Source organism: Echeneis naucrates, chromosome 11 (genome assembly GCF_900963305.1).
Source record: "Echeneis naucrates chromosome 11, fEcheNa1.1, whole genome shotgun sequence".
Taxonomy (NCBI): domain Eukaryota; kingdom Metazoa; phylum Chordata; class Actinopteri; order Carangiformes; family Echeneidae; genus Echeneis; species Echeneis naucrates.
This window is the reverse complement of record NC_042521.1, coordinates 14,442,058-14,464,733: the sequence shown is the minus strand read 5'-3', so window position 1 is coordinate 14,464,733 and position 22,676 is coordinate 14,442,058. Positions and strand designations below refer to the sequence as shown.

General features: G+C 42.7%; 1 protein-coding gene across 1 annotated transcript in view; it reads left to right on the top strand.

Annotated features, from left to right (window-relative positions):
• The window catches only part of trioa (trio Rho guanine nucleotide exchange factor a), a 68,508-nt gene extending 46,142 nt beyond the window's left edge, over positions 1-22,366 (top strand). Inside the window, exons 17-62 of the mRNA XM_029514989.1 lie at positions 103-298; positions 922-1,088; positions 1,216-1,335; positions 1,486-1,677; positions 1,775-1,924; positions 2,017-2,131; positions 2,808-2,923; positions 3,019-3,141; positions 3,232-3,426; positions 3,552-3,667; positions 4,423-4,489; positions 4,600-4,709; positions 4,922-4,991; positions 5,188-5,277; positions 5,433-5,525; positions 5,643-5,754; positions 5,857-6,047; positions 6,340-6,441; positions 7,910-8,052; positions 8,165-8,264; positions 8,375-8,618; positions 8,779-8,886; positions 9,248-9,441; positions 9,534-9,704; positions 12,226-12,321; positions 12,626-12,774; positions 12,891-12,957; positions 13,132-13,235; positions 13,336-13,405; positions 13,499-13,588; positions 13,690-13,782; positions 13,959-14,009; positions 14,096-14,173; positions 14,326-14,517; positions 14,957-15,137; positions 15,234-15,500; positions 15,594-16,105; positions 16,928-17,175; positions 17,262-17,403; positions 17,493-17,520; positions 17,653-17,815; positions 17,914-18,035; positions 18,144-18,222; positions 18,435-18,635; positions 19,211-19,349; positions 20,076-22,366. Coding sequence (XP_029370849.1) covers positions 103-298; positions 922-1,088; positions 1,216-1,335; positions 1,486-1,677; positions 1,775-1,924; positions 2,017-2,131; positions 2,808-2,923; positions 3,019-3,141; positions 3,232-3,426; positions 3,552-3,667; positions 4,423-4,489; positions 4,600-4,709; positions 4,922-4,991; positions 5,188-5,277; positions 5,433-5,525; positions 5,643-5,754; positions 5,857-6,047; positions 6,340-6,441; positions 7,910-8,052; positions 8,165-8,264; positions 8,375-8,618; positions 8,779-8,886; positions 9,248-9,441; positions 9,534-9,704; positions 12,226-12,321; positions 12,626-12,774; positions 12,891-12,957; positions 13,132-13,235; positions 13,336-13,405; positions 13,499-13,588; positions 13,690-13,782; positions 13,959-14,009; positions 14,096-14,173; positions 14,326-14,517; positions 14,957-15,137; positions 15,234-15,500; positions 15,594-16,105; positions 16,928-17,175; positions 17,262-17,403; positions 17,493-17,520; positions 17,653-17,815; positions 17,914-18,035; positions 18,144-18,222; positions 18,435-18,635; positions 19,211-19,349; positions 20,076-20,633 — 6,915 coding nt within the window. The 3' untranslated portion in view covers positions 20,634-22,366. The remainder of the gene's footprint in view (positions 1-102; positions 299-921; positions 1,089-1,215; positions 1,336-1,485; positions 1,678-1,774; positions 1,925-2,016; positions 2,132-2,807; positions 2,924-3,018; positions 3,142-3,231; positions 3,427-3,551; positions 3,668-4,422; positions 4,490-4,599; positions 4,710-4,921; positions 4,992-5,187; positions 5,278-5,432; positions 5,526-5,642; positions 5,755-5,856; positions 6,048-6,339; positions 6,442-7,909; positions 8,053-8,164; positions 8,265-8,374; positions 8,619-8,778; positions 8,887-9,247; positions 9,442-9,533; positions 9,705-12,225; positions 12,322-12,625; positions 12,775-12,890; positions 12,958-13,131; positions 13,236-13,335; positions 13,406-13,498; positions 13,589-13,689; positions 13,783-13,958; positions 14,010-14,095; positions 14,174-14,325; positions 14,518-14,956; positions 15,138-15,233; positions 15,501-15,593; positions 16,106-16,927; positions 17,176-17,261; positions 17,404-17,492; positions 17,521-17,652; positions 17,816-17,913; positions 18,036-18,143; positions 18,223-18,434; positions 18,636-19,210; positions 19,350-20,075) is intronic.
• Positions 22,367-22,676: the final 310 nt, after the last annotated feature.

Here is a 22,676-nt window from a genome sequence, read left to right as displayed (position 1 = left end):
AAAAGGAAAATCTATTCCAATTCCCCAACAGCATTGTCCATGAATATTCAAAGTGTATGTGTGTGACCTTGCACACATACAATCTTTTTGTCCTTTCCTCAGATCATCTCTGACCTGGAGTCATGGAACGAGGAGCTGACGGGTCAGATGAATGATTTTGACACAGAGGACCTGACACTGGCTGAGCAGCGACTGCAGCACCATGCTGACAAGGCTCTGACTATGAACAACCTCACCTTTGATGTCATCCACCAGGGACAGGAGCTGCTGCAGTATGTCAATGAGGTCCAGGCCTCTGGTGAGTGCAGCCCCCGGGCTCTGGAATATAGTAACCTAACCTACCTGCTCTTTGAAAGAAAAACTTTTTTTGGAACAGTGTACAGTCACGTCCCCTCAGTGTTTTCAGTTTAATCAGTTGTTGTGTATCTGTCCTACTGTGATGCTACTCTGTCAGAATCTATCATATCTCAAGTGTAGTGTGAGGGATGAAGTGGTGAAGTGAAGAAATGTTTGACTGCCATCTGTTTGCCACATCAGTCATAATCTAGCTGAGGATAAACACAGCAGCAGTGAACATGAGTTGTTCACTGCTGCTGCACATATTTCTTTGTTGGCAACATTAGTTTAATATTGATACTGTGTAGGTGTGGTGGGTCAGATTCAGTCAGTGTTTGTGATGAGAGGCGCCCACTCACTAACCATAATAACTCACCTGTGATCTTACATGCTAATAGGTGCTCTCTAAAGCTCCACAAGAACCTGTTACATCACATCACGTGTATCAGAGTGGAATGATATTATTCACAAAGCAGTTATTAGAAACAATAAAACTTTTTCAAGTTGTCTTGCAACATATTTCGCAGGTAGGCAGAGGTTAACTGCACATGGCCGAGCTAATGTGATCATGCTTCTTACCTCAAGGTGTGGAGCTACTGTGTGACCGGGATGTCGACATGGCCACAAGAGTTCAGGACCTGCTGGAGTTCCTCCACGAAAAACAGCAAGAGCTGGACTTGGCTGCTGAGCAGCACCGCAGGCACCTGGAGCAGTGCGTCCAGCTGAGACACCTGCAGGCTGAAGTCAAACAGGTAGGAAAGCAAGGCACTGCTCACAGGCCAAGATGTACAACTGCGGTACATCAGGATATCTGCAGGTTCTTAAAATAACAGAGTCTAAACTTAGAGACATGATTAAAGCTTTTTGCCATTTCTCCAGGTTCTCGGCTGGATTCGTAACGGGGAGTCAATGCTAAATGCTGGTCTAATAACAGCCAGCTCCCTGCAGGAAGCTGAACAGCTGCAGAGAGAGCATGAACAGTTTCAACATGCCATTGAGGTTAGACAGTTTTTTTTTTTTGACCCATGGGTTTTTTTCCCCCAATTATAGTTTCTGTACAAAGTGAGATGGGAGATTTTAATTTGCTAATTGCTCATTATATCTCATCATTTTAACCTCCTCCCTTCTTCAATTCTTCCCTCTCTACAGAAAACGCACCAGAGTGCTCTGCAGGTTCAGCAGAAGGCAGAGGCTCTCCTGCAGGCCAACCATTACGACATGGACCTGATCAGAGACTGCGCTGAGAGCGTGGCCTCCCACTGGCAGCAGCTGATGCTGAAGATGGAGGACCGACTAAAATTGGTCAATGCCTCTGTGGCCTTTTACAAGACATCTGAACAGGCAGGAGACCACACTCAACTTAGTTTTTCTGTGGCTGAAAAATGCCGCGATTCATTGTGTTCCACAAAAAAATGGCTGAGTGTGTTGGTCTGCTCAGGTGTGCAGTGTTTTGGAGAGCCTGGAGCAGGAGTATAAAAGAGAGGAAGACTGGTGTGGAGGAGCTGACAAACTGGGACCCAACTGTGAAACAGATCATGTCACCCCCATGATCAGTAAACACTTGGAGCAGAAGGAGGCTTTCCTGAAGGTACTTAAAGTCAGCTCATGCCCTAAAAGTTAGAATCGTACAAAAGCAAAAGTTGAAGTTACGCGATTACAATGTGTGTATCTTTGAATCAGGCGTGCACTCTGGCCAGAAGAAATGCAGACGTTTTCCTCAAGTACATGCACAGGAACAGTGTCAACATGCCTGGGATGCTGAGCCACGTCAAAGCACCAGAACAGCAGGTTAAAAGTCAGTATCTGAAAACACCACAGCTGGAATACTATAATTAATAATTAATACTTATAATTAATAAGTTGGCAAATTTGACCTATTGTACTGAACACTGAGATTTTTAAATAATGAACACATTAACACATACAAAAAGATTTATTCATCATGGCTTTGGTACATCAGACTAAAAAGTTTTGGAACCTAGATATCTAGTTCATAGAGTTGAACTAAAATAAGTGATATTTGTGCATGTACTATTTTAAAAGCAATACATTATGAACAGAAGGAAGGAGAGTTAAATTTATACTGAGTTAAGTTCATTATGAGGACTGCATGATTATTATTCATTATACTGTCTTGGTGCTCAGCGTGAACTGTGTTGTGTTTTTTAGGACATTTTTTTCTCTCTTTTGCTCAATCAGTCCACCTACCTGTACATATTTACCTACAAATGGTTTATAAAATTAGCATTGTTGGCAACAATGGTATAACTTGTAAAGAAGTTAGTATGGATCCCTGTTTATGAAGATTTAAAAGAAAAAAAAAATCTGTCTTGAGATACTAACATGCTATGAAAAACCAATAACCCTTTTACTCTTGCTAACATGACCAGAGGAAAGAAAGCTTAATGCTGAACTAGGTGCGTGCTGTATGAGTGCTGAACGTCTGAATACTGATTGTGTTTTGTGTTCAGACATCCTCAATGAGCTGCTGCAGAGAGAGAATCGTGTTCTCCACTTTTGGACTATGAGGAAACGACGGCTGGACCAGTGTCAGCAATATGTGGTGTTCGAACGCAGTGCCAAACAGGTGAGAAAAACAAAAGCACACATGCAAAAATGAATTCAAAATTCAATTACAGTCAAAACAAGGTTGTAGAATCTGTATTCTTTGTGTGTGTTTAGGCTCTGGAGTGGATTCACGACACTGGGGAGTTTTACCTGTCAACACACACCTCCACAGGCTCAAGTATCCATCACACGCAGGAACTGCTGAAGGAGCATGAGGACTTCCACATTACAGCCAAGGTTAGGCTCAAACACACATCAGTCATATTTGTGTATACATTTATACGTGCATATGCAAGTAAACACCCTCTCTTTGTTGATTTTCTTCAGCAAACTAAGGAACGTGTGAAGCTGCTGATCCAGCTGGCTGACGGCTTCTGTGAGAAAGGCCACAGTCATGCTGGTGAGATCAAGAAATGGGTGACGGCTGTGGACAAACGGTACAGAGACTTCTCCCTGCGCATGGACAAGTACCGCTGCAGCCTAGAGAAAGCCCTGGGCATCTCCTCAGACTCTAACAAGGCAGTAAGTGGTCATGTGTTTCAGCGGTACAGCTTACACACGCAGCATGTCAGTCACCGATCAGTCACATTATCACATCCTTCACTTCTTTCTCTTTATATCACTTTGACCATTTCTCTCCAAATCAGAGCAAAGATCTCCAGCTGGACATCATCCCACCTACAGCTCCAGGGTCCGAGGTCAAGCTTAGGGATGCCGCCCATGAGCTAAACGAGGAGAAACGCAAGTCAGCCCGCAGAAAGGAGTACGTCCCTGCTTCCTGTTAATGTCACAGTTTATCAGTTATTGCTTTTTCATGGAGTAATAAAATCTGTAGTTCAGAATAATTCAGCAGATTAAAATGGTTGGCCCAATAAAACAATTTAGTAAAGAGGTACACCTCAGGGCAGTAGCTTCGTGCTTTGCCTACAAACTAAACAAGTTGATGCAAGCCAGCATTTTCACAGCATTTAACCTCCTGTTTAAAATGTTTTATTACCCCAAAGCACAGCAAATTAAATGATTGGCTCTGCGCCAGAAATAGGTGGTTAGTAAAATGTTCTCAGGTTCAGTCATTGTGCTCATCTGTGTCCTTGTCAGTGTCAACAGCAATGCCAGCATTGAACCCCTAATTTTTCAATAGCGTTCAGGGTAAATGTACATACATAATGGATTTGTGTGATTTAAACTTCCTCCTCCAAATGCCCTCCCCTCTGCTGTGTCAGCTAGAGAACTGCAGACACAACTGTCGAGCTTCAGTAGAGAACAAATTAATCTATATGCAAGTCTACAGGAAAACTAGGCTGTGCCATTTTATATGAGCAGCGCAAATGATGAGTGTGATTTCCTTCATTCATGGCTAGTTTGACTAGATTTTATGACTTGTAACTGTTCCATTATTCATCAGTGTAAATGGATGGAGGAGACAGGTTGTCAGGCAACTTTCAGCTTGGTGATTTATAACTGTTTGGATGAGGACATTATGACAACTGTGAATATTGTGCATGTGTGTTTATCTAGGTTCATCATGGCAGAGCTGATTCAGACAGAAAAAGCCTACGTGCGTGACCTGCGGGAGTGCATGGATGTGAGTTCAACCTCAACCCACCACTGTTAACCTGCTTCATTTACAAGTTGTGCAACAAAATTAAAGTAAAATCTGAAAATGCTCTCTCTCATCATCTTCTCCCCACGCAGACCTATCTGTGGGAGATGACCAGTGGAGTTGAGGAGATTCCTCCAGGTATTATCAACAAGGAGCACATCATATTTGGAAACATGCAGGACCTCTATGAATTCCATCACAAGTAAGTAAGACTTTTTGCCACTTAGGCACTGTGCTTTATAGAAATTTTGTTTTAAACCACACACAGGTTACTAAACCAAATGCAGACCACACCTGGAATAAAGTAAAATGAAACAAAATAGAGGATTAATTTTTCATTTTGTTACACTTTTTGTTTCATCAAAGTTTCATGACTTTGCTCTTTGCCACGTTTCTTTTTCCTTGTTTTCTCAGCATTTTTCTCAAAGAGTTGGAGAAATATGAGCAGCTACCAGAGGATGTTGGCCATTGCTTTGTCACATGGGTATGTGTCATGTATACAGCCAAAGTTTTTATACACAAATCCTTCTTGTTTCAGCAGTTAGGCCAAAGACATCTTTGCTTACGAAGTTGACATGTTGTAGTTTTTCTGTATAAATAAATACCTGTATGCTGAAAAGGTTCATCTCTGTCACTGTCAACCTTCATCATACTTTAGTCAAGTTTCTGTTTTCCTTCAGGCTGATAAGTTCCAGATGTATGTGAACTATTGCAAGAACAAACCTGACTCCACCCAGCTTATCCTGGAGCATGCTGGGAACTATTTTGATGTGAGTAACTCCAGAAGTAATTTTTAAAAAAGGGGAAGAGAAGGGTTTTTTTTTTGTTTTGTTTTGTTTTGTTTGTTTGTTTGTTTTTTTTTTGTATGTTTGTTTGTTTTGGGGGGGGGTTTGGTTATATCATGTCTCTGTGTGGCTGTCAACAGGAAATACAACAGAGGCACCGACTGGCCAACTCCATCTCATCCTACCTGATCAAGCCTGTACAGAGAATCACCAAGTATCAACTCCTGCTGAAGGTAGCCCACCAGACCATGTCATACTGCCATTGTCATGGCTGACATCTGGTTCCAGGTCTCATAGTGTGTGTGTGTGTGTGTGTGTGTGTGTGTGTGTGCGCACGTGCACACGCTTAGGAGTTACTGACCTGCTGTGAGGAAGGTAAAGGAGAGATCAAGGACGGCCTCGAGGTGATGCTCAGTGTTCCTAAGAAAGCCAACGATGCCATGCACCTCTCTATGTTGGAAGGTGATTAACATGTGCTGTCAGTTATTTATATTCCCTGTGATCTTCCACTGTTAGGGCCATCAAATCGTAGCATTTTCCAGCTAATACCCTTCTTTCCTTCAGGTTTTGATGAAAACATTGAGTCTCAGGGTGAGCTCATTCTCCAAGAGTCCTTCCAAGTCTGGGATCCAAAGACTCTGATCCGTAAGGGTCGAGAGCGCCACCTCTTCCTTTTTGAAATGTCTCTCGTGTTCAGCAAGGAAGTCAAAGACTCGAATGGCAGGAGTAAATACATCTATAAAAGCAAGCTCTTTGTAAGTAGATGACAGGAAAATACATCTAATCATAATAATTGCTGACATTCTTAAACTGAAATAAGAGCAGTGTGTTAAAAGGGCTAGTCAAGCTTTTGAAAAGTTTGATTAGTGGATTGTTTCTCTCTGCTTCATATCTTTCACTGCATTACTTTAAAAATCTAAGTAAATCTAATGGCCGTCTACTTGAACCAAAATTTTAGTCTAAAGCGTTTTCTCTCAAGAAATTCCTCTTTATTTGGAGATGATTTGTTAATAATAACATTTTCTCATATTATTCCTCTCTCTCCAGACATCAGAGTTGGGCGTGACAGAGCATGTTGAAGGAGACCCCTGTAAATTTGCTTTATGGGTGGGCCGCACCCCAACATCTGACAACAAGATTGTGCTCAAGGTAAAACCAACCTCATCTCTCTGATGTTTCTCAAATATCCCTCAAGGTTTGACCAATATGAATTTACAAAGGACAGAGAAATCACTGCAGACTGAAAGGCTAGAAACCCAAAATAGTGACCCTAAAAAGTAAAAAAAAAAAAACATTTCTAAGATATTTCAAACCAGCCTTCATATTGTGAAGTGTTGTGTGGCAGATCAATATCTGATGGGGAGGAGAAAGGGGTAATTGTGACTGAATCTGAAACCTACATATCGGTGTAACCCAACATTTTCTCACCTTTCTCCTTATTCAACTCTCTCCTGCCTCTGTTCTTATATTCTCTGCTTTCCTTGTATCTTATTCAATAGCATGAGCAGCTTCAGGGTTTCAAAGAAGCTTCCTGTAGTCACACACTCCTGTCTCCTTGATTTCTTTCTTATCTTTCTGTCTTCAACCAGCCTCTGTCTCATGGTTAGCTTGTGCTTCATCCCATCTGTACAAGAGGCACATGTGTATATCTGGGGCTGTGTTTTCTGTGGATGTTTGTATCTCTAATCCTTTCTGTGGGCTGACGTGCTTCCACCAACGCTGCTGACATCGATTCGGATCCTGAACACCCACAATTGTGCATCCCGGCTCTGTGCCAAGGTCACGAGTATCCATCTTTCTCCACCACAAAACTAAGCTTTTAATTATTTAAACACCACTTTAGGAGGAAGAAATTGCTTATATTTTGCTCTAGGTGGATTTTCCAATCCACTTTTTCAAACTTTCAAACTCGTGTGTATTCATGTTGAATGCCTGCACAGATGGATTGATGTTTGTGTGTCAGCCGCTGGAGAAGCATGATGCCACTGAGAACCAATGGTGTGGTATCTTCATTGTAAATTAACTGTTTCCCATTACTATCTTCACATGTTCACACACAGACCGTCCATTACAATCTGTAACACATTTAATTGGCTATCAGAACGCAAATGATCAGTGTTGTTCATTTTTATCATGTGAAACCATTTTGTCAGCATAATAAATGTCAATGTAAGCGTATTCTAAAACCAAACCAGTGAAATTCTCTATTTTATATCTTAAATTTAAAGCTAAGTCAGGGATCCAAACATGGAGCAATGGTGAGTACAAACCATCCCACAACACAGCCCTCAGCTACTTCTCACAAGTCTGAAACACAAACTCTTAGCACAGACTTTTTTAATCCATTCCCCCTAGGTGTTAATGATAAAGATGGTTATTTCATACTATTTCATAAAAATGCCATCATGGCTTGGTTGAATTTACTATGACATATGAAGATGTGTTTTCTGATTCAGGGAAAACCTGTTAACCTGATGAACAAGCAGTAAAAATACTACATGACAAGAGCGATATTCAGACTTGTGTGAACCACAGAGTGAAACAACATTTCCAAAGGATTTAAATTTCCTGGCAACTCTTGACTTCTTAAACTCCTTCTACCATTGACATTTGTTAGGCATCAAGCATTGAGAACAAGCAGGACTGGATCAAACACATCAGGGAGGTGATACAGGAGCGCACCATTCACCTGAGAGGAGCGCTCAAGGAGCCCATTCATATTCCAAAAGCAACTACAGCCAAGCACCCCAAGGGACGAAGGTTAATATCCGTCATCTGCAATTTAAGATTTTGTACAGACAGCAGTTATATTAGACCTTACACAGTTAAGTTAAGGAGCAATTCCACTTTTAACTGATGATGTGTTTGTTAGGGATGGAGAGGACCTGGACAGTCAGGGTGAAGGCAGCAGCCAACCAGACACCATCTCTTTGGCATCCCGCACTTCTCAGAACACACTGGACAGCGACAAGGTGAAAATATGCACACGCTAACTGAGCATGCTTCACATGTTGCCACGCCCTGTTTTTGGGGTCAGTGTCTCATGGAGACCAGGTCTTAGTGATCCTCTTGTCTCCCTCAGCTCTCTGGTGGCTGTGAGTTGACTGTGGTGATACACGACTTTATGGCCAGCAACAGCAATGAGCTGACCGTGCGGCGCGGCCAGACGGTGGAAGTTCTGGAGCGCTGTCACGACAAGCCAGACTGGTGCCTGGTCAGGACCACAGACCGCTCGCCAGCCCAGGAGGGCCTGGTGCCCTGCTCCATGCTTTGTATTGCCCATTCTCGGTCCTCTATGGAGATGGAGGGTATCTTCAACCACAAAGGTCAGTACTGTGAATGCTGCTGTGTGCTATGCAGTGCACATGTAGTTAAATGGATGAAGGTATTTTCTCCACTTGTTTGCTTATGTTTTCATACATTCCACTTAACTTGCCACTGAGCTAATAATAATAAGTATTTTAACAATTACTTTATTTACCATAGACACTCTGTCAGTGTGCAGTAATGACTCTATAATGCCCGGCTCATCCGCCACGCTTCAGCCTGGTCACGGCATTGGCTCCCACACCTCACCTGGGCCAAAACGACCAGGTACACTTCCTGTTTAATATTCTGTGTCTGTTGTAAAATTCCATTCCATCCCAAGTAAATGACACAGCAACAGTTAAATCACAAAATAGCCCCAGTTTTTTTTTTTGTTTGTTTTGTTTTTTTTTTTTTTTTTTATTTGGTTACATTGAAGAGTAGTTTTCCAGGCAAGTAACAATTCTCTTCTCTCTAGCAATGGAAACCTTTCGATTTAGCTCTTGCACGATACACATGGATAACAGTAGTCCAAGTGGAAATGAAATAACGGCATGTTTAAGTAGATGAACCCTCAACTTAATCTTAAACGTAAGAAATGCTCTATACCGCAACAAACTTAGAGTGTTGTGTTTGGGGTGTGTCTTAGGTAACACCTTGCGGAAGTGGCTCACCAGCCCAGTGCGTCGGCTAAGCAGCGGCAAAGCAGATGGCCATGTGAAAAAGCTGGCGCACAAGCACAAGAAGAGCCGCGAAATGAGGAAGAGTGGGGAGATGACTATTGGCTCCCAGAAAGACTCAGATGACAGTGCTGCTACGCCCCAAGACGAGACTGTGGAGGAGGTGGGTGGATACATTGTGCAGTGAGCACTTCTTGTGCAGCTCTGTGCAGCATTGTGCATTAACCTGTACTCTCTGGCCCATGTGTTTTGCAGAGGGTTCGTAATGAAGGCCTGTCAAGCGGCACATTGTCTAAGTCCAGTTCCTCAGGCATGCAGAGCTGTGGGGAGGAGGAGGGCGAGGAAGGTGCTGACTCAGTACCATTGCCTCCACCCATGGCCATCCAGCAGCACAGCCTGCTACAGTCAGATTCACAGGATGACAAGGTAAGGAGAAGGAGAATATTACAGTGGGGGCAAAAGAAAGGGGTCAGAAGAAGGCAAACATGATGGTAATGACAAAAGGACAAGAAGAGGAGTCAGAAGGAAGAAATGACAACAGAACAGTTCTCTGAATTTTATCTTGAGTGCAAGAGACATTGCTGATCTGCTTTGCCATCATACAGAGTTTTCACATCACAGATTTTGTTTATTTCTCAGGTTCATGTTGTAACTTCAAATCACTGCAGATTTGATTAGTGGATGTTGATTAATGTTGAAGAAACTGATTTTATGTTTTTTAAGTACTCAAGTCACATTACCAACTAAATCCTAAATCTTTGCCGGCATAAAACAGTTAATTGAACAGACTGAATCAGTTATTTTCCATCAGACGTATGATCATGTCATTTTCACCACAAAAAAAAAAAACATAAGATAAATGCAGCACTTATGCTGCAGATTGCTGTAAAAATGTTTAATTCTTAAAGGTTACATTTTTGCTCATTTCTTACTTGCCCACTTTCCCACTTTCCCCCAAAAAGGAGCACAGTTTTAGATGGCTCCTTAGTTTTTGTTGTGCATAGCATCTTTATCTTGCCATATTGCATCATATTCTCCTCTATCTAAACACTAAGCAATGATTAGCTTCAGGCAGGTCCAAGTCTCCTCCTCGACTTCAGGAGACTCCTCTGACACTAATTTCTGTTTCTCTTTTGTTTTGTTTCCTGGTTGTATCGTTTGCTGTTTGCCATGCTGTAGCATTACCTTGATTTATGTCCTGTCTTTGCTTTGTCTCAGTTTCCATACCTCTCCATTTGAAAAGTCCCACTCTCCCCCCTCTGTCTCTTCCCTCAGTTAAATCTTCAATTCTCTCTTTTTTCCCCCCTACTCTTCAGCTTTAACTGCTACTTACTAAAGCCTTTTTTCTTTGGTTGCTACACACTTGGTAGATTGAGAGGAAATGAAGCAAGCAGCTGTCCCCTAAAAGTCATTCTTCTTAACTTTTGTATTTTTCTGAACTCTTAAACATTCCTGCATTTCTTCAGCGTAGACTTTTTGTCCTTCCATCCTTTTTTAGTTTCACTTGTTTTGACACTGATTTGCTGCCCTGTTTCCTCAACACACCGCTGCAATGGAGAATCGCCTGGCATAAAGAGAAACTGTAGATAAAATTAGATGGCTGCATCAGCACAGATCTGAAGGCTATGATACAATAAACTGTTGCCAACTTCTATACCTTTTGAGGAAATTAAGCACTTGTTGATGTCTGGCTAGAAAAACACAAGATGCAGCTTTTTTCCCCACGTTTGCCCTCCATACGATGCAAGGAAGTTGGTAAGTGAGTTTTAAAAGAAACAGTCAATACCTACACAGGGGCGAGTCGGTTTGATTCCCTGTCAGCGGAGGAGGCAGCTCCCCTGGATAATAATCTAAACATGATCCCACACTGAGGTGAAAACTCAAAAGCCCTCTTGTTCCCATCATCCCCAACCCCCTCACTACCCCTCCCTCACTTGCCTTGCCCACTCGTCCTCATCACCCTTTTACCCTCTGTGCGTTAACCTCATTACCCATGCAAGTAATTGGCATCTCTAAACGCTGGCGAGGCCAGAAGGGCACACTGCCTCACCCAGAAAACCCAATTGGGGAAAGTCTTGAAGCACAGCACAGCAAGGGTGAGAGTCTCCTGAACTATATCTCCATACATACAAACATACCTCTTTCATTCTCGCTCTGTTAGCATCCTTTCTTTATCTCAGAGGCTGCTCATCATCAGCTGAAAAAGCACCAGAAGCATCCTCCATCTTATTTTTTTCTGACCTTCTCCCCATCAATATTCTCTGCATTTTATCTTCTCAATATCAGCTCGTTCACTCCACTTTCAGCCTCATGTTTTTACCTTTTCATTGACACAAGTCTCATGAACTTTTGAACTTTCTGTAGCCTTTGACTTTAAAGCCCCATGTCTGGGGGTTTAACTAGTGGAAGCAATTTTTTGGATTTCTCTTTAAATTACAACATTAAACATTTAACAAACATTTTCACTAAGTCTTCACTGTACAAATGACTGAAGTAACAGTCAGTCATAATGAGACTAATGGAGCTACTAACAAAAGCTAATCTTGTATTAAATCCTTATTAAATTGTAAGCATGATTTTTACCCACAAATGAATATTAAGCTTCTTCTTTTTCATGTATTTTCACATTCATGGGTTCAGTGACGTTTTCCCTTCCAGCACGTCATAATACTAATTATATCTGCTGTAGATATGTAGAATTTTCTGTGTATTTTAAGATCCCTTTAAATGACCTGTGTTTTAGTAATTACTTAAAGCTTAATTAGTACCAATTCTAATCTATAGTCTGGTTACTGTAATCACCACCTTTTTCCCTTATAGGGACAGTTGTATTGACAGCAAGAGCAGAATTAGTATTAGCAGAAAAGGCTGTTGTATTACATGGATTATTAGTTTCTTATACTTGTTTCTTTTTGTCCCTACTTTCATCTCTCCATTTTTTTCCCAGACCTCCTCACGTTTGTCAGTCCGTCCATCCAGTTCAGAGACACCCAGTGCCGCTGAGTTAGTGAGCGCCATCGAGGAGCTTGTGAAAAGCAAAATGGTAGGATGCCAGAGGAGAAGCAGAAAGCATCCAAAAATCATCTTTGTGGTTTCATTACTTTTAAAAATGTGATGTCTTCTTCAATTCTGAGATTATGCTTTCTGTTTATTAGATGGACTACATTTTGTTTTACAGTGAGCTTAAGTTGAGAGATAAAGTAAAATTATTGAAACTAACAAAGTTATGTTTGTAAAACTTTCTGGCAGTATCCAAATAGTTTGAATAGTTTTGATTTTAGTTTACATTAACATTACTCTCAGAGTTCTGACAAACACACATCAGTTAACCTTTTGTCCTGATGCAGGCTCTGGAGGACCGACCCAGCTCTCTGTCAGTAGAACAGGGTGACAGCAGCTCTCCCTCCCTAAACCCCTCAGACAACTCCCTCCTCTCCTCCTCTTCCCCTATCGAAGAGATGGACGAACGCAGGACCAGCATCCTCAAGAAGAGACAGTATGTCGATCCACCTTCATGCTGTACAGAAAAATATTGAGAGTTTACATTTTTAGTAACTTGGTTTTTTTTTTGGTTTTGTTTTGTTTTTTGTTTTTTTACTTTCTTTGTTGTAGTTACATTCTGCTGGAGTTGATGGAGACAGAGAGGGATTATGTCAGAGACCTTGGCCTGGTGGTGGAGGTGGGTTAATGCTTTATGAGCAGTGGAACTTTTTATTTATTTGTAGATTTCTGTACTGTCAGTATGATCATATCTGGCATTTTTAAATATCACAGAAAGTGAAATTGAAATTTAATTTGGTAAACTTGACTCTTTGCTGGAAACTATTACTGACGTGTTTGTCTCCATCATTAGGGCTACATGAGCCGGATGAAGGAGGAGGGTGTCCCCGATGATATGAAAGGGAAAGACAAAATCGTGTTTGGCAACATCCACCAGATCTACGACTGGCACAAAGAGTATGTGGTGTACACATCCAGATGATACAGAGCTACCTCATATTAGATTTAGATGTGCAGCAGCTCAACTCCCTCTCCTTTGTCTCCCTGTCCCGCTCAGCTTCTTTCTCGGGGAGTTGGAAAAATGTTTGGAGGACCCTGACAGACTTGGACCACTCTTTCTCAAGCAGGTTTGTCTACAGTGAATTTCAAGCTTCTGCTTTACTGCTATACATCCCATCATGTGTTTATTAATTTTAATCGTGTGCTCTCTCAATACCCAGGAACGGAGACTGAACATGTATGTTGTGTACTGTCAAAACAAGCCCAAATCAGAGCACATTGTTTCAGAGTACATAGACACCTATTTTGAGGTATGAGCCCATTATGATGATAATTTTACCGTCTGAGACAAATCAGAGACTACAAATTTCTGTCTAGCTATCAATCTGAGAAGTAGCCTTTCTCTCTGTAGGACCTGAAGCAGCGGCTTGGACACAGACTGCAGATCACGGACCTGCTCATCAAGCCAGTCCAGAGGATCATGAAGTACCAGCTGTTGCTTAAGGTTGGTTTGTTACAGAGCAGCAGGGGGTGCCAGACCTCCAGCTGTTGCATATGCCCCCCTTTTCTCTTGCAATCCGGGTTATTTTTCGGTTTCTTTGTCTGTCTTTTAAGTAATTATACATCTGGTATCCATGTTTTATTTATTTATTTTAATCCCCCTTTATTTTCCTCTCTCAGGACTTTCTGAAACACTCTAAAAAGGCTGGGCTGGAGTCCATGGAGTTGGAGGTAAGATTAGAGATGTTAAAGCTCATGTTGAAAATGAGCGTGCTAAGGTACACTATCAACTCTCTTGTTATGACTGACTCTTACAGAAAGCAGTGGAGGTTATGTGCATTGTGCCGAAAAGGTGTAATGACATGATGAATGTTGGTCGGCTTCAGGGATTTGATGTAAGCAATTCATTCATTTGTGATATAAATTCCAAAAGATGCTGCACAGGATTGTCTTTAACACAGTACTGACTTCTCAGTCGCATTGTCACATTTCCTCTTATACAACTAAACTTACCCCCCGCCCCCACCTTGTTCCTCTCACTCTCCAGGGGAAGATCGTGGCTCAGGGCCGCCTTTTGCTTCAGGACACGTTCATGGTGTCCGACCCAGAGGGCAGTCTGCTCGGCAGGATGAAGGAAAGGAGAGTCTTCCTCTTTGAGCAGCTGGTCATCTTCAGCGAGCCCCTCGACAAAAAGAAAGGTTTCTCCCTGCCTGGCTTTCTCTACAAGAATAGCATCAAGGTAATGGATATATGATAAACAAAAAAGTATATCTCACTTCACCAGCAAGCTCTCAGATAAAGCACTTGCTACTCTTTCATGGAGAAATTTCATCCCATGAGAAGGCAATCAGTTAGTTAGTCTGGGGGAAAGTTGCAAGCTTTTTGGGTATAAGTTACCTGCACTAAAATTACAGATGTAGATACTCTCTTTTTTTTTTTTTTTTTTTTTTTAAAGAGAGTATCTACTGTAATTGCACAGCATTTTTCTTCTTTCTTCTTTTGAGTTTTTTGGGGCTTGTATTTCGAAGATGTAGTCAGACCTGCATTTTTTTTTATTTTTTTTTTGGACAATATCAATAAAAATTAAAGTTGATAAATAACAAATAAATATGATAACACAGATTTACTAATTGAAACTATTACATCTCAGTAATCCCACTCTTGCACGTTTTGTGCAGGTGAGCTCTCTGGGCCTGGAGGAGAATGTGGAAGGTGACCCCTGTAAGTTCATTCTCACGTCTCGGTCAACCAATGGTGCTGCGGAGTCCTTCGTGCTTCACTCCTCCCATCCAGGCGTGCGTGAGGTCTGGACCCTTCAGATCAGTCAGATACTTGAGAGCCAGCGCAACTTCCTCAATGGTAAATGGACACACACAGACACACACGCTCACTGGGCATGTTTGATAGAATGAACTGTTTGCTACATGTTGCTGTCTCTTTTATACGTCATCCCAGCTCTGACCTCACCAATAGAGTATCAGAGGAACCATGTAGGGGCAAGTGGAGGGTCTTGTGTATCCAGCATGGCAGCGCCAAGTGGAGGCAGCAGCGGGTCCAGTGCGCCCTCTGGAACTGGAGGCGGAAGCTCCCAGAGCAGTTCCATCCCTTCAGGACCCCAGGGTGGCTCTCGTCGGCCCTCCAGAATTCCCCAGCCCTCTCGCCTGCCCCAGCCCCTACGCCACCACCCAGGGGCCGACCCCGAGGGCCCCAACAAGATATCAGGTATGAAACCTCATTCTGTTTATGAAAAATTTGTTTTGTATGGCAAAATGAAAGATGTGACTGTGGTGTGAGTTATGCTCGCTTATGGTCCAGGTTCATCCCCTCGTCCTGTCCCTCCACCCTTGCTACCTTCAGGGGGTAGCCCACAGGGCAAGCGCCCCGCCCAGACCCCAGAAGACCAAGCCCAGAACAACCCCACTGCTGCCAGCATTGTAGCCCCTATTCCACGTGCCACAGTCGGGCCCCTGCCTTCCACACCCACCTCAAAACCACGGCCTGGAGCTGTGCCCCCGATAGCCTCCCCCCTGCCCACTCCCAGCTTTGGCAAAGACATCCTCCCCCCTCCCCCTCCCAGCCCCGGGCACAAGTCCGGATCTGGATTCTGGAGCTCTATGCCAGGCTCTCCAGCCAGCCGGCCTGGCTCGTTTACCTTTCCCGGGGAGGCCGGAGAGAGTCCAGTCCGTCAGAACTCAAACCAGATCCAGACTGGTTCTGGAACTGGGAATCAAACCCACAGGCACTCCACACACAGCAAGGAAGCAGACCGCATGAGTACATGCTCATCGGCCAGCGAGCAGTCGATCCAGTCCACCCAGAGCAATGGGGTAAGACCATTACCTGCTGCCAAGTGCTGCTCCGACTAACACCGAGGCAGAGGGAGGCCTGGTCTGTCCTGTCTGCCCGCTGTCTCCTGTCCTGCTGCAGCCAGCGCTACTAATCTGTCCCCTACTACGCATCTCTGACAACCTTCACTGCTCTTCAACATCATTCTCTTTAGCAAAAGTTTGACAACAAGTTTTCAGGTTCCAATTTCTCTAGTGGACCTCGTTCAGCTCTTTGGTGATTCACTTTCCAGGCTGTTTCTAGATTTCTTACTTCTAACACAGCTTATACTAACACCTGACATCCTCTTGGCCGTCCTTCACCTCACGCTGTCTTCATGGTGTGCCACTCAAATCTACTTCTCCTGAAACTAACCTCCAACGTTTGTGGTTCTCCTACAAACGTACTTGACCAAGATCCTCTCATTCAAGCTAACGTTCTTCCTCTCATCTTTGCCTGGAGCTGCAGAGCAAATGAGTCAAATGGGAATCTACATCTTTTCCCTGCCTTTCTTCATCCAGTTTACTTTTTTTAATGAGAAAATATTGAATCGCTGTCTTGTCCTTTTCTGCTTATCCTAAATCTTTTTTCGAAAATTATTTTCAGAGTTCATCCTCTTTGTTTTTCAACTTCTTTTACTATTTTTCAGCTTTTCTCAATTTATCTCACCCAAGCTATTTCGCTTGTGTTTTTCTTGAGATTTCATTCCAGAGTTTAGATTTAAAGATTTGTAGAGTTATTATACCTCCTGTCATTGCAGTTTGCTGTACATGAATGTGTATTTACTACTTTCCTTATGTCCATGCTTCTTCCCCATGCTGCAGAGTGAAAGTAGCAGCAGCAGTAGCGTATCCACCATGTTGGTGACCCACGACTACATGGCTGTGAAGGAGGATGAGATCAGCGTCAGTCAGGGCGAAGTGGTCCAGATCTTGGCCAGCAACCAGCAAAATATGTTCTTGGTGTTCAGAGCGGCTACTGAGCAGGGCCCCGCCGCCGAGGGCTGGATCCCCGGATTTGTGCTGGGACATACCTCGGCCATTGTCCCTGATTGTCCCGAGGGGTCCATCAAGTAAGAGCTTTGAAAAAATTGTGCCATTTCTCAAAGCCTTTTTAGATAAACCCACTGTTTTGATTTGGGTCCCTTTGTTGTCCCAGTAGGAAGTCTTCATCCTGGCACACGTCCCTGCGCATCCGTAAAAAGTCAGAGAAGAAAGAGAAGGAGGCAAAGAAGGAGACTAAGCTGGAAAATGGTTACAGGAAGTCCAGAGATGGCTTGGCCAATAAGGTTTCTGTAAAGGTGAGTGTGTTGGTGGATCTGAGGAAACTATTTGTGGTGTTACAGCTCCACAATGGATTTCTTATTCATGCTTTGTTTTTTCTTTTCAGCTTCTAAATCCAAACTACATCTATGATGGTAAGAGTAAAATGCATTCATGTGAATATTAAAGATGGCAATATAATAGATGCTAAAAATATCTATTTAGGTTTTTAAAGCTCATATCAGCATTTAAGAGTATTCTACTTTTTGATTTTTCCTCTCTTCCAGTACCCCCAGAGTTCCTCGTACCCCTTAGTGATGTGACGTGTGACAGCGGAGAGAGCGTCACCCTTAGGTGTAAGATCTGTGGTCGACCCCGGGCCACTGTGACCTGGAAGGGACCCAACCAGAGCAACCTCACCAACAATGGACACTTTAGCATCGCCTACAGGTAAGACAGCATAGTCAGGGCATCACTGTCCCGTTTTGTATTAATTAGTCAGATGGTGTACTGCAAAGTTTGTTGTTCGAGTCATGCGTTTGCTCCAGTGATACAGGTGAAGCGACGCTACGGATACTCGGCGTTGCCTCTGAGGATGATGGCATTTACACGTGTGTTGCCACAAATGACCTGGGCAGTATCACATCATCAGCTAGCCTCAGAGTGTTGGGTAAGAGCGCATATACCAAGTACAACAAACAGTTGTCATTTCTGTCTCATAGGTCTGATGGTGGTGCTGCTTATGCAGATAAACTGACTGTTGTGTTATTTGTCTCAGCTGTGTCCACTGATGGGATCAGAGTGAGCTGGAAGGACAACTTTGAGTCTCACTACACTGAAGTGGTTGAACTGGGAAGGTAACATGATCTTGAATGTACCAACCTTACTGCACTCACTCACACCACAAAGTTTTTCTAACAAAGTCCCATGTACAGATTTTATTAACACACTACGACAAATTAGCTTTTTTACACATGGAGCTCCCAACTTTCAGCTTTCTCTGTGATAGTAACATGCGTGATGTACATGAAGTGACCGCAGAATGTCTGTCATCTGTTTTCTTCAACAGAGGTCGTTTCTCTGTTGTCAAGCGTTGTGATCACCAAGGCACCAAACGTACGGTGGCAGTCAAACACGTGAACAAGAAGTTGATGAGGAGGGACCGGGTGACTCAGGAACTCAATCTGCTCCAGAGGCTCCAACACCCCCACATAGTCAGTCTCATAGACACGTATGAAACCTCCAGCAGCTACGTCCTTGTCCTGGAGATGTGAGTAAAAAAAAATTTTGGAAATTGGCAAATTCTGAGATGAAACAAAGGGCTGTTTAGTGTACAGTTTTCATGGGGAAAAACTGTAGATTACTGCTGCTTCTGTTGTCTATAATGGGGAAATGCAGTGGCATTTGGCAAAAACTGGCAAATCTGGTAGCGCTGTTGAACTGTCTTATTACACCAGTACTGATTGATTCAGCACTAAATTTAGACGAACTGCTGGAAACAAATATTATATTTCAGCTTTGGACAAAATGTTCTGTTTATCAAGTGTGTATTTCAAAACGTTAAAGACATTTGATGAAGAAACTTAATGACCAGCCAGGCTGGGTACATAAAGCCAGATGGACAATGCTGTTCTTCAAAAATTTAGCCCAAATTGAGCAGTTTTTTTGAACACATCAGTCTAATAATCTGTGTTGTGTGTTTTCCATATTGCAATTGTCCATCAGTTACATTTCTGGATTTGAAGCTTGTTTTTGTAAACATTTTTAGCTTTCACTGTTTGTTCAGGCTTCACAAGTCATGAAGTCTTGCATGTCTTTTATTTTGTATCTTTTTGTGCATTTCAGGGCTGACCAAGGTCGTCTGCTGGACTATGTTGTGAGCTGGGGGAATCTGACAGAGGAGAAAGTTGCCTGTTACCTACGGGACGTTTTAGAAGCTTTACACTATCTGCACAACTGCAGGATAGTGCATCTGGATGTAAAAGTCAGTACTCACGTGACATGGTCTGTCTTCTCAACATTTTCGAAATAGACTTAATCAACTCCTTGCTGACGATTGGATGAGATGTCTGACATTTCTCTCACATATCTCTGCCACTTATATCTACAGCCAGTGGGATTAATTTAGTCTAGTACATTATCTGGAAAAAAAAAAAACACAACCTAACTTGCACAGATCTAACAAATAGGATAGAACATGTTAATCAGTGAGCTTTGATGGTGCAGGTTGAAGGATTTTGTCGCCTGCAGAAAAAGCTAGGCTTCTTTAGTTTCCAGCCTCAATGCTAAGCTCAGTTAACAATATCCTTGCTGCTTCTCTATATTTCAGTGGGCAGATGTGAGAGTGGTATCAATGTTTCCATGGCAAGAAAACAACCAAGATCATTTTTCAATAAAGTTGTCTCATCAAAATGCCTGAAAATGTCTGAAAGAATAATGAGTGTTTTTGCCTTTACGTCATGGAGTCCTCTTCCAACACCTTCCCAGATCCTAAATCTAGCTAGTCACAAGGGTTGAAGGCCACACAGTTTATTTCCAGATATAGTTAAATCCTTGTTTTTCTTTATATTGTGGGTCAAACTTTGCATAATGTTTCAGCAGCAAAAACATGAGTAAAAGACTCCTGACCTTAAAGATGGAATTCGTCTGTAATAATAAGTGTACAATAAACTAGTGGAAATTCTTAACTTCTTCTTTGCCCTTGTTCCAGCCTGAAAACCTGTTGGTGGCTCACACCTCCAGCGGCCAGCCAGCAGTCAAAATCACAGACTTTGGTGATGCTGTCCAGCTAAACAGTGCCCACTACGTCCACCCTCTGCTGGGCAGTCCAGAGTTTGCCTCCCCAGAGTTGGTCCTTGGAGAGCCGGTCTCAATAACCTCTGACCTGTGGAGCCTGGGCGTGGTTACCTACGTGCTGCTGAGCGGCGCCTCCCCTTTCCTTGACGAGAGTGCCGAGGAGACCTGCCTTAACATCTGCCAGTTGGACTTTAGCTTCCCCAGAGATTACTTCCAGGGCGTCAGCCAGGCGGCCCGAGACTTCGTCTGCCTCCTGCTGAGGGCTGACCCCAGCAGGAGGCCTCCAGCCGAACTCTGTCTGCAGGAGCCGTGGCTTCAGGCTGGTCTGGCTGACGGCCGGGCAAGAGCAGAGGGCTGCCTGGACACCTCCCGCCTCATCTCCTTCATAGACAGGAGGAAACACCAGACTGACGCCCGGCCCATTGGAGGAATCAGGAGCTTCATCCAAAGTCGTCTCCAGCCCCGAGTTTGAGGCCTGAGCTAGGATGCGCAATTCCAAACCATCTCCAACCCCCCGCACCACCACAGTCTGATTAGGCCGGATCACTGGAGGAGAAAGTGGACACACTACAGCTTGTCGTCAACAGGGGCTGCAGATTCCTTTGGAATTGAGCATCTTGATGGTCTAGATGTAAAAGGAGAAACAATTGATGCTGATCTTATCCTCTTTCACAGAATGTTCATTTACTAAAGTCCTGTAGTCCTTTTCTCAATTAAACTTTTTTAGGTTTAAAGCCAATCAGAGCCCTTGAGAACAGAGTTCTCACTTAACACCTAAATTAATGGATGTCCTCGTCTACTGCTGCTTGCTGGATTCAACTCAACAGATTTTGTAGTTAAATAACACAAAAACCTTAAAAAAAAAAAAAAACTTTATGAAGTAATTTATTTTCCTTTGCAAGAATTAAAGCTGATCAGAGGAGCCAGTTGATCGAGCCGCGACACCACTGCACAGACGCAGAGCTTTCAGGAGAAAGTGATGCCAACGAAGCTAGTGATAGCGCCAAGAGCAAACTGTCCTCCCTGCCGCTGCTAGAGAGGGACACAGACATGCGTTTTTGCTCTTTTACACTAATCTGTCAACTCAAAGACATTTGAGAAGCAGCGCTTTCTTACAGAAACAATGTATTGAAAGGAAAAGTACAGTCTCTACATTTCCAAGAAGACAAAAAGAAAAACAAACAATAACTGTAGAAAATGCTCATGAGTTGAAAGTTGCTGTACTACTTTGGACTCTGTAAACAGCGACTGAGCTTCTTGACTTTACTGAGACATTTATACGTGCGATCAGAGCTTTTTGATGGCTGCGCTTACATAATGTACCTAATCTAAGATACCATGATGACCATGTTGCGAGTAACAATGCTGCACTGTCCAATCTGAAGAAACACTAGACATCCATTGTTTGCTTTTCCTAGAACAAACTTGTGTTGCGCAGATATGAGATGTTTAAGCCTTACCTTGTATATAGACTTCCGCCTTCTTCCCCCTCACATTCACAGCGAACTCCTGCTTTTGGACGGCAGGACGAGGGACTGTCGGATCCTCACCGGCAGGGCTGGTTGCCAATCAGGTGGGAGTGAATGTGGAGGCAGAGGAAGAAAAATTACTGTAAATGCACTCATTGTATGTTATGTTTGATTATCATGTGCAATGTTGCGGCTTTAACATTTTATGCAACTATTTATGAAGACATCTGTTGTATCTGTAATAAATCTAGAGAAAAGCATGTACTTGGTACTGCAAGCACTGCTGGTAGTTTGTGTTTATTTGATCTTTGTGTGTTATGACTTCCAGGCCAGGCCGTGTTAGACTTCACGATCTACAATCAATATGGTTTGATCAAAAATAATTTAACACTTTTTGTACTGTTTGCCTCTGTAGTATTGGTACACCAAAGTTGCTCTAGCATTATAGTACTTAATAAAATTGTTTATTGTGATTATGTTTCACTTGAGTTAGATAATCTCTGACCATGTCAAATGATTGTTTACACTAGTTAAAAAGATATTGTGTTGGAGGAACACAGTTAGTTTATTTTTATCTCCGATGCCCTTTAATATAAAGGCTGGAGATAGTAAGTGTTTTAGATATTCATGCTGAAGGGAGATTGTGTTGCATCATTTACATAATGGTGATCTACCTTTATGTTTAGATAACTTGTTGCCAAATAATTTTTTGCCAGAAATTCCTGTTTAAAAAAAAGAAACAAACAAATACACAAAAAAGTGACTAATGAATGGTTTTTATGTTTTATTAGTTTGATTGATAGTCTAACCATAACAAAGTACACATGAATCCAATATGGGGGTGAGGGTGTGTTTAGTTTAAATGGATTCTAACAGGAACAGTTCCTACAGTCCTCTTTTACCTTTCTATTTATTTTAATGGTGCACCCAGGCAGTTGGAAACAAGGAAACTTGGACTGGATACCTCAGTTTAGGGTTTTTTTTGTTTACTCATTGTTTGTTCATTGTTACTTCTTTTTGCTTCTTCTTTTTGCCACCTTTGTCTC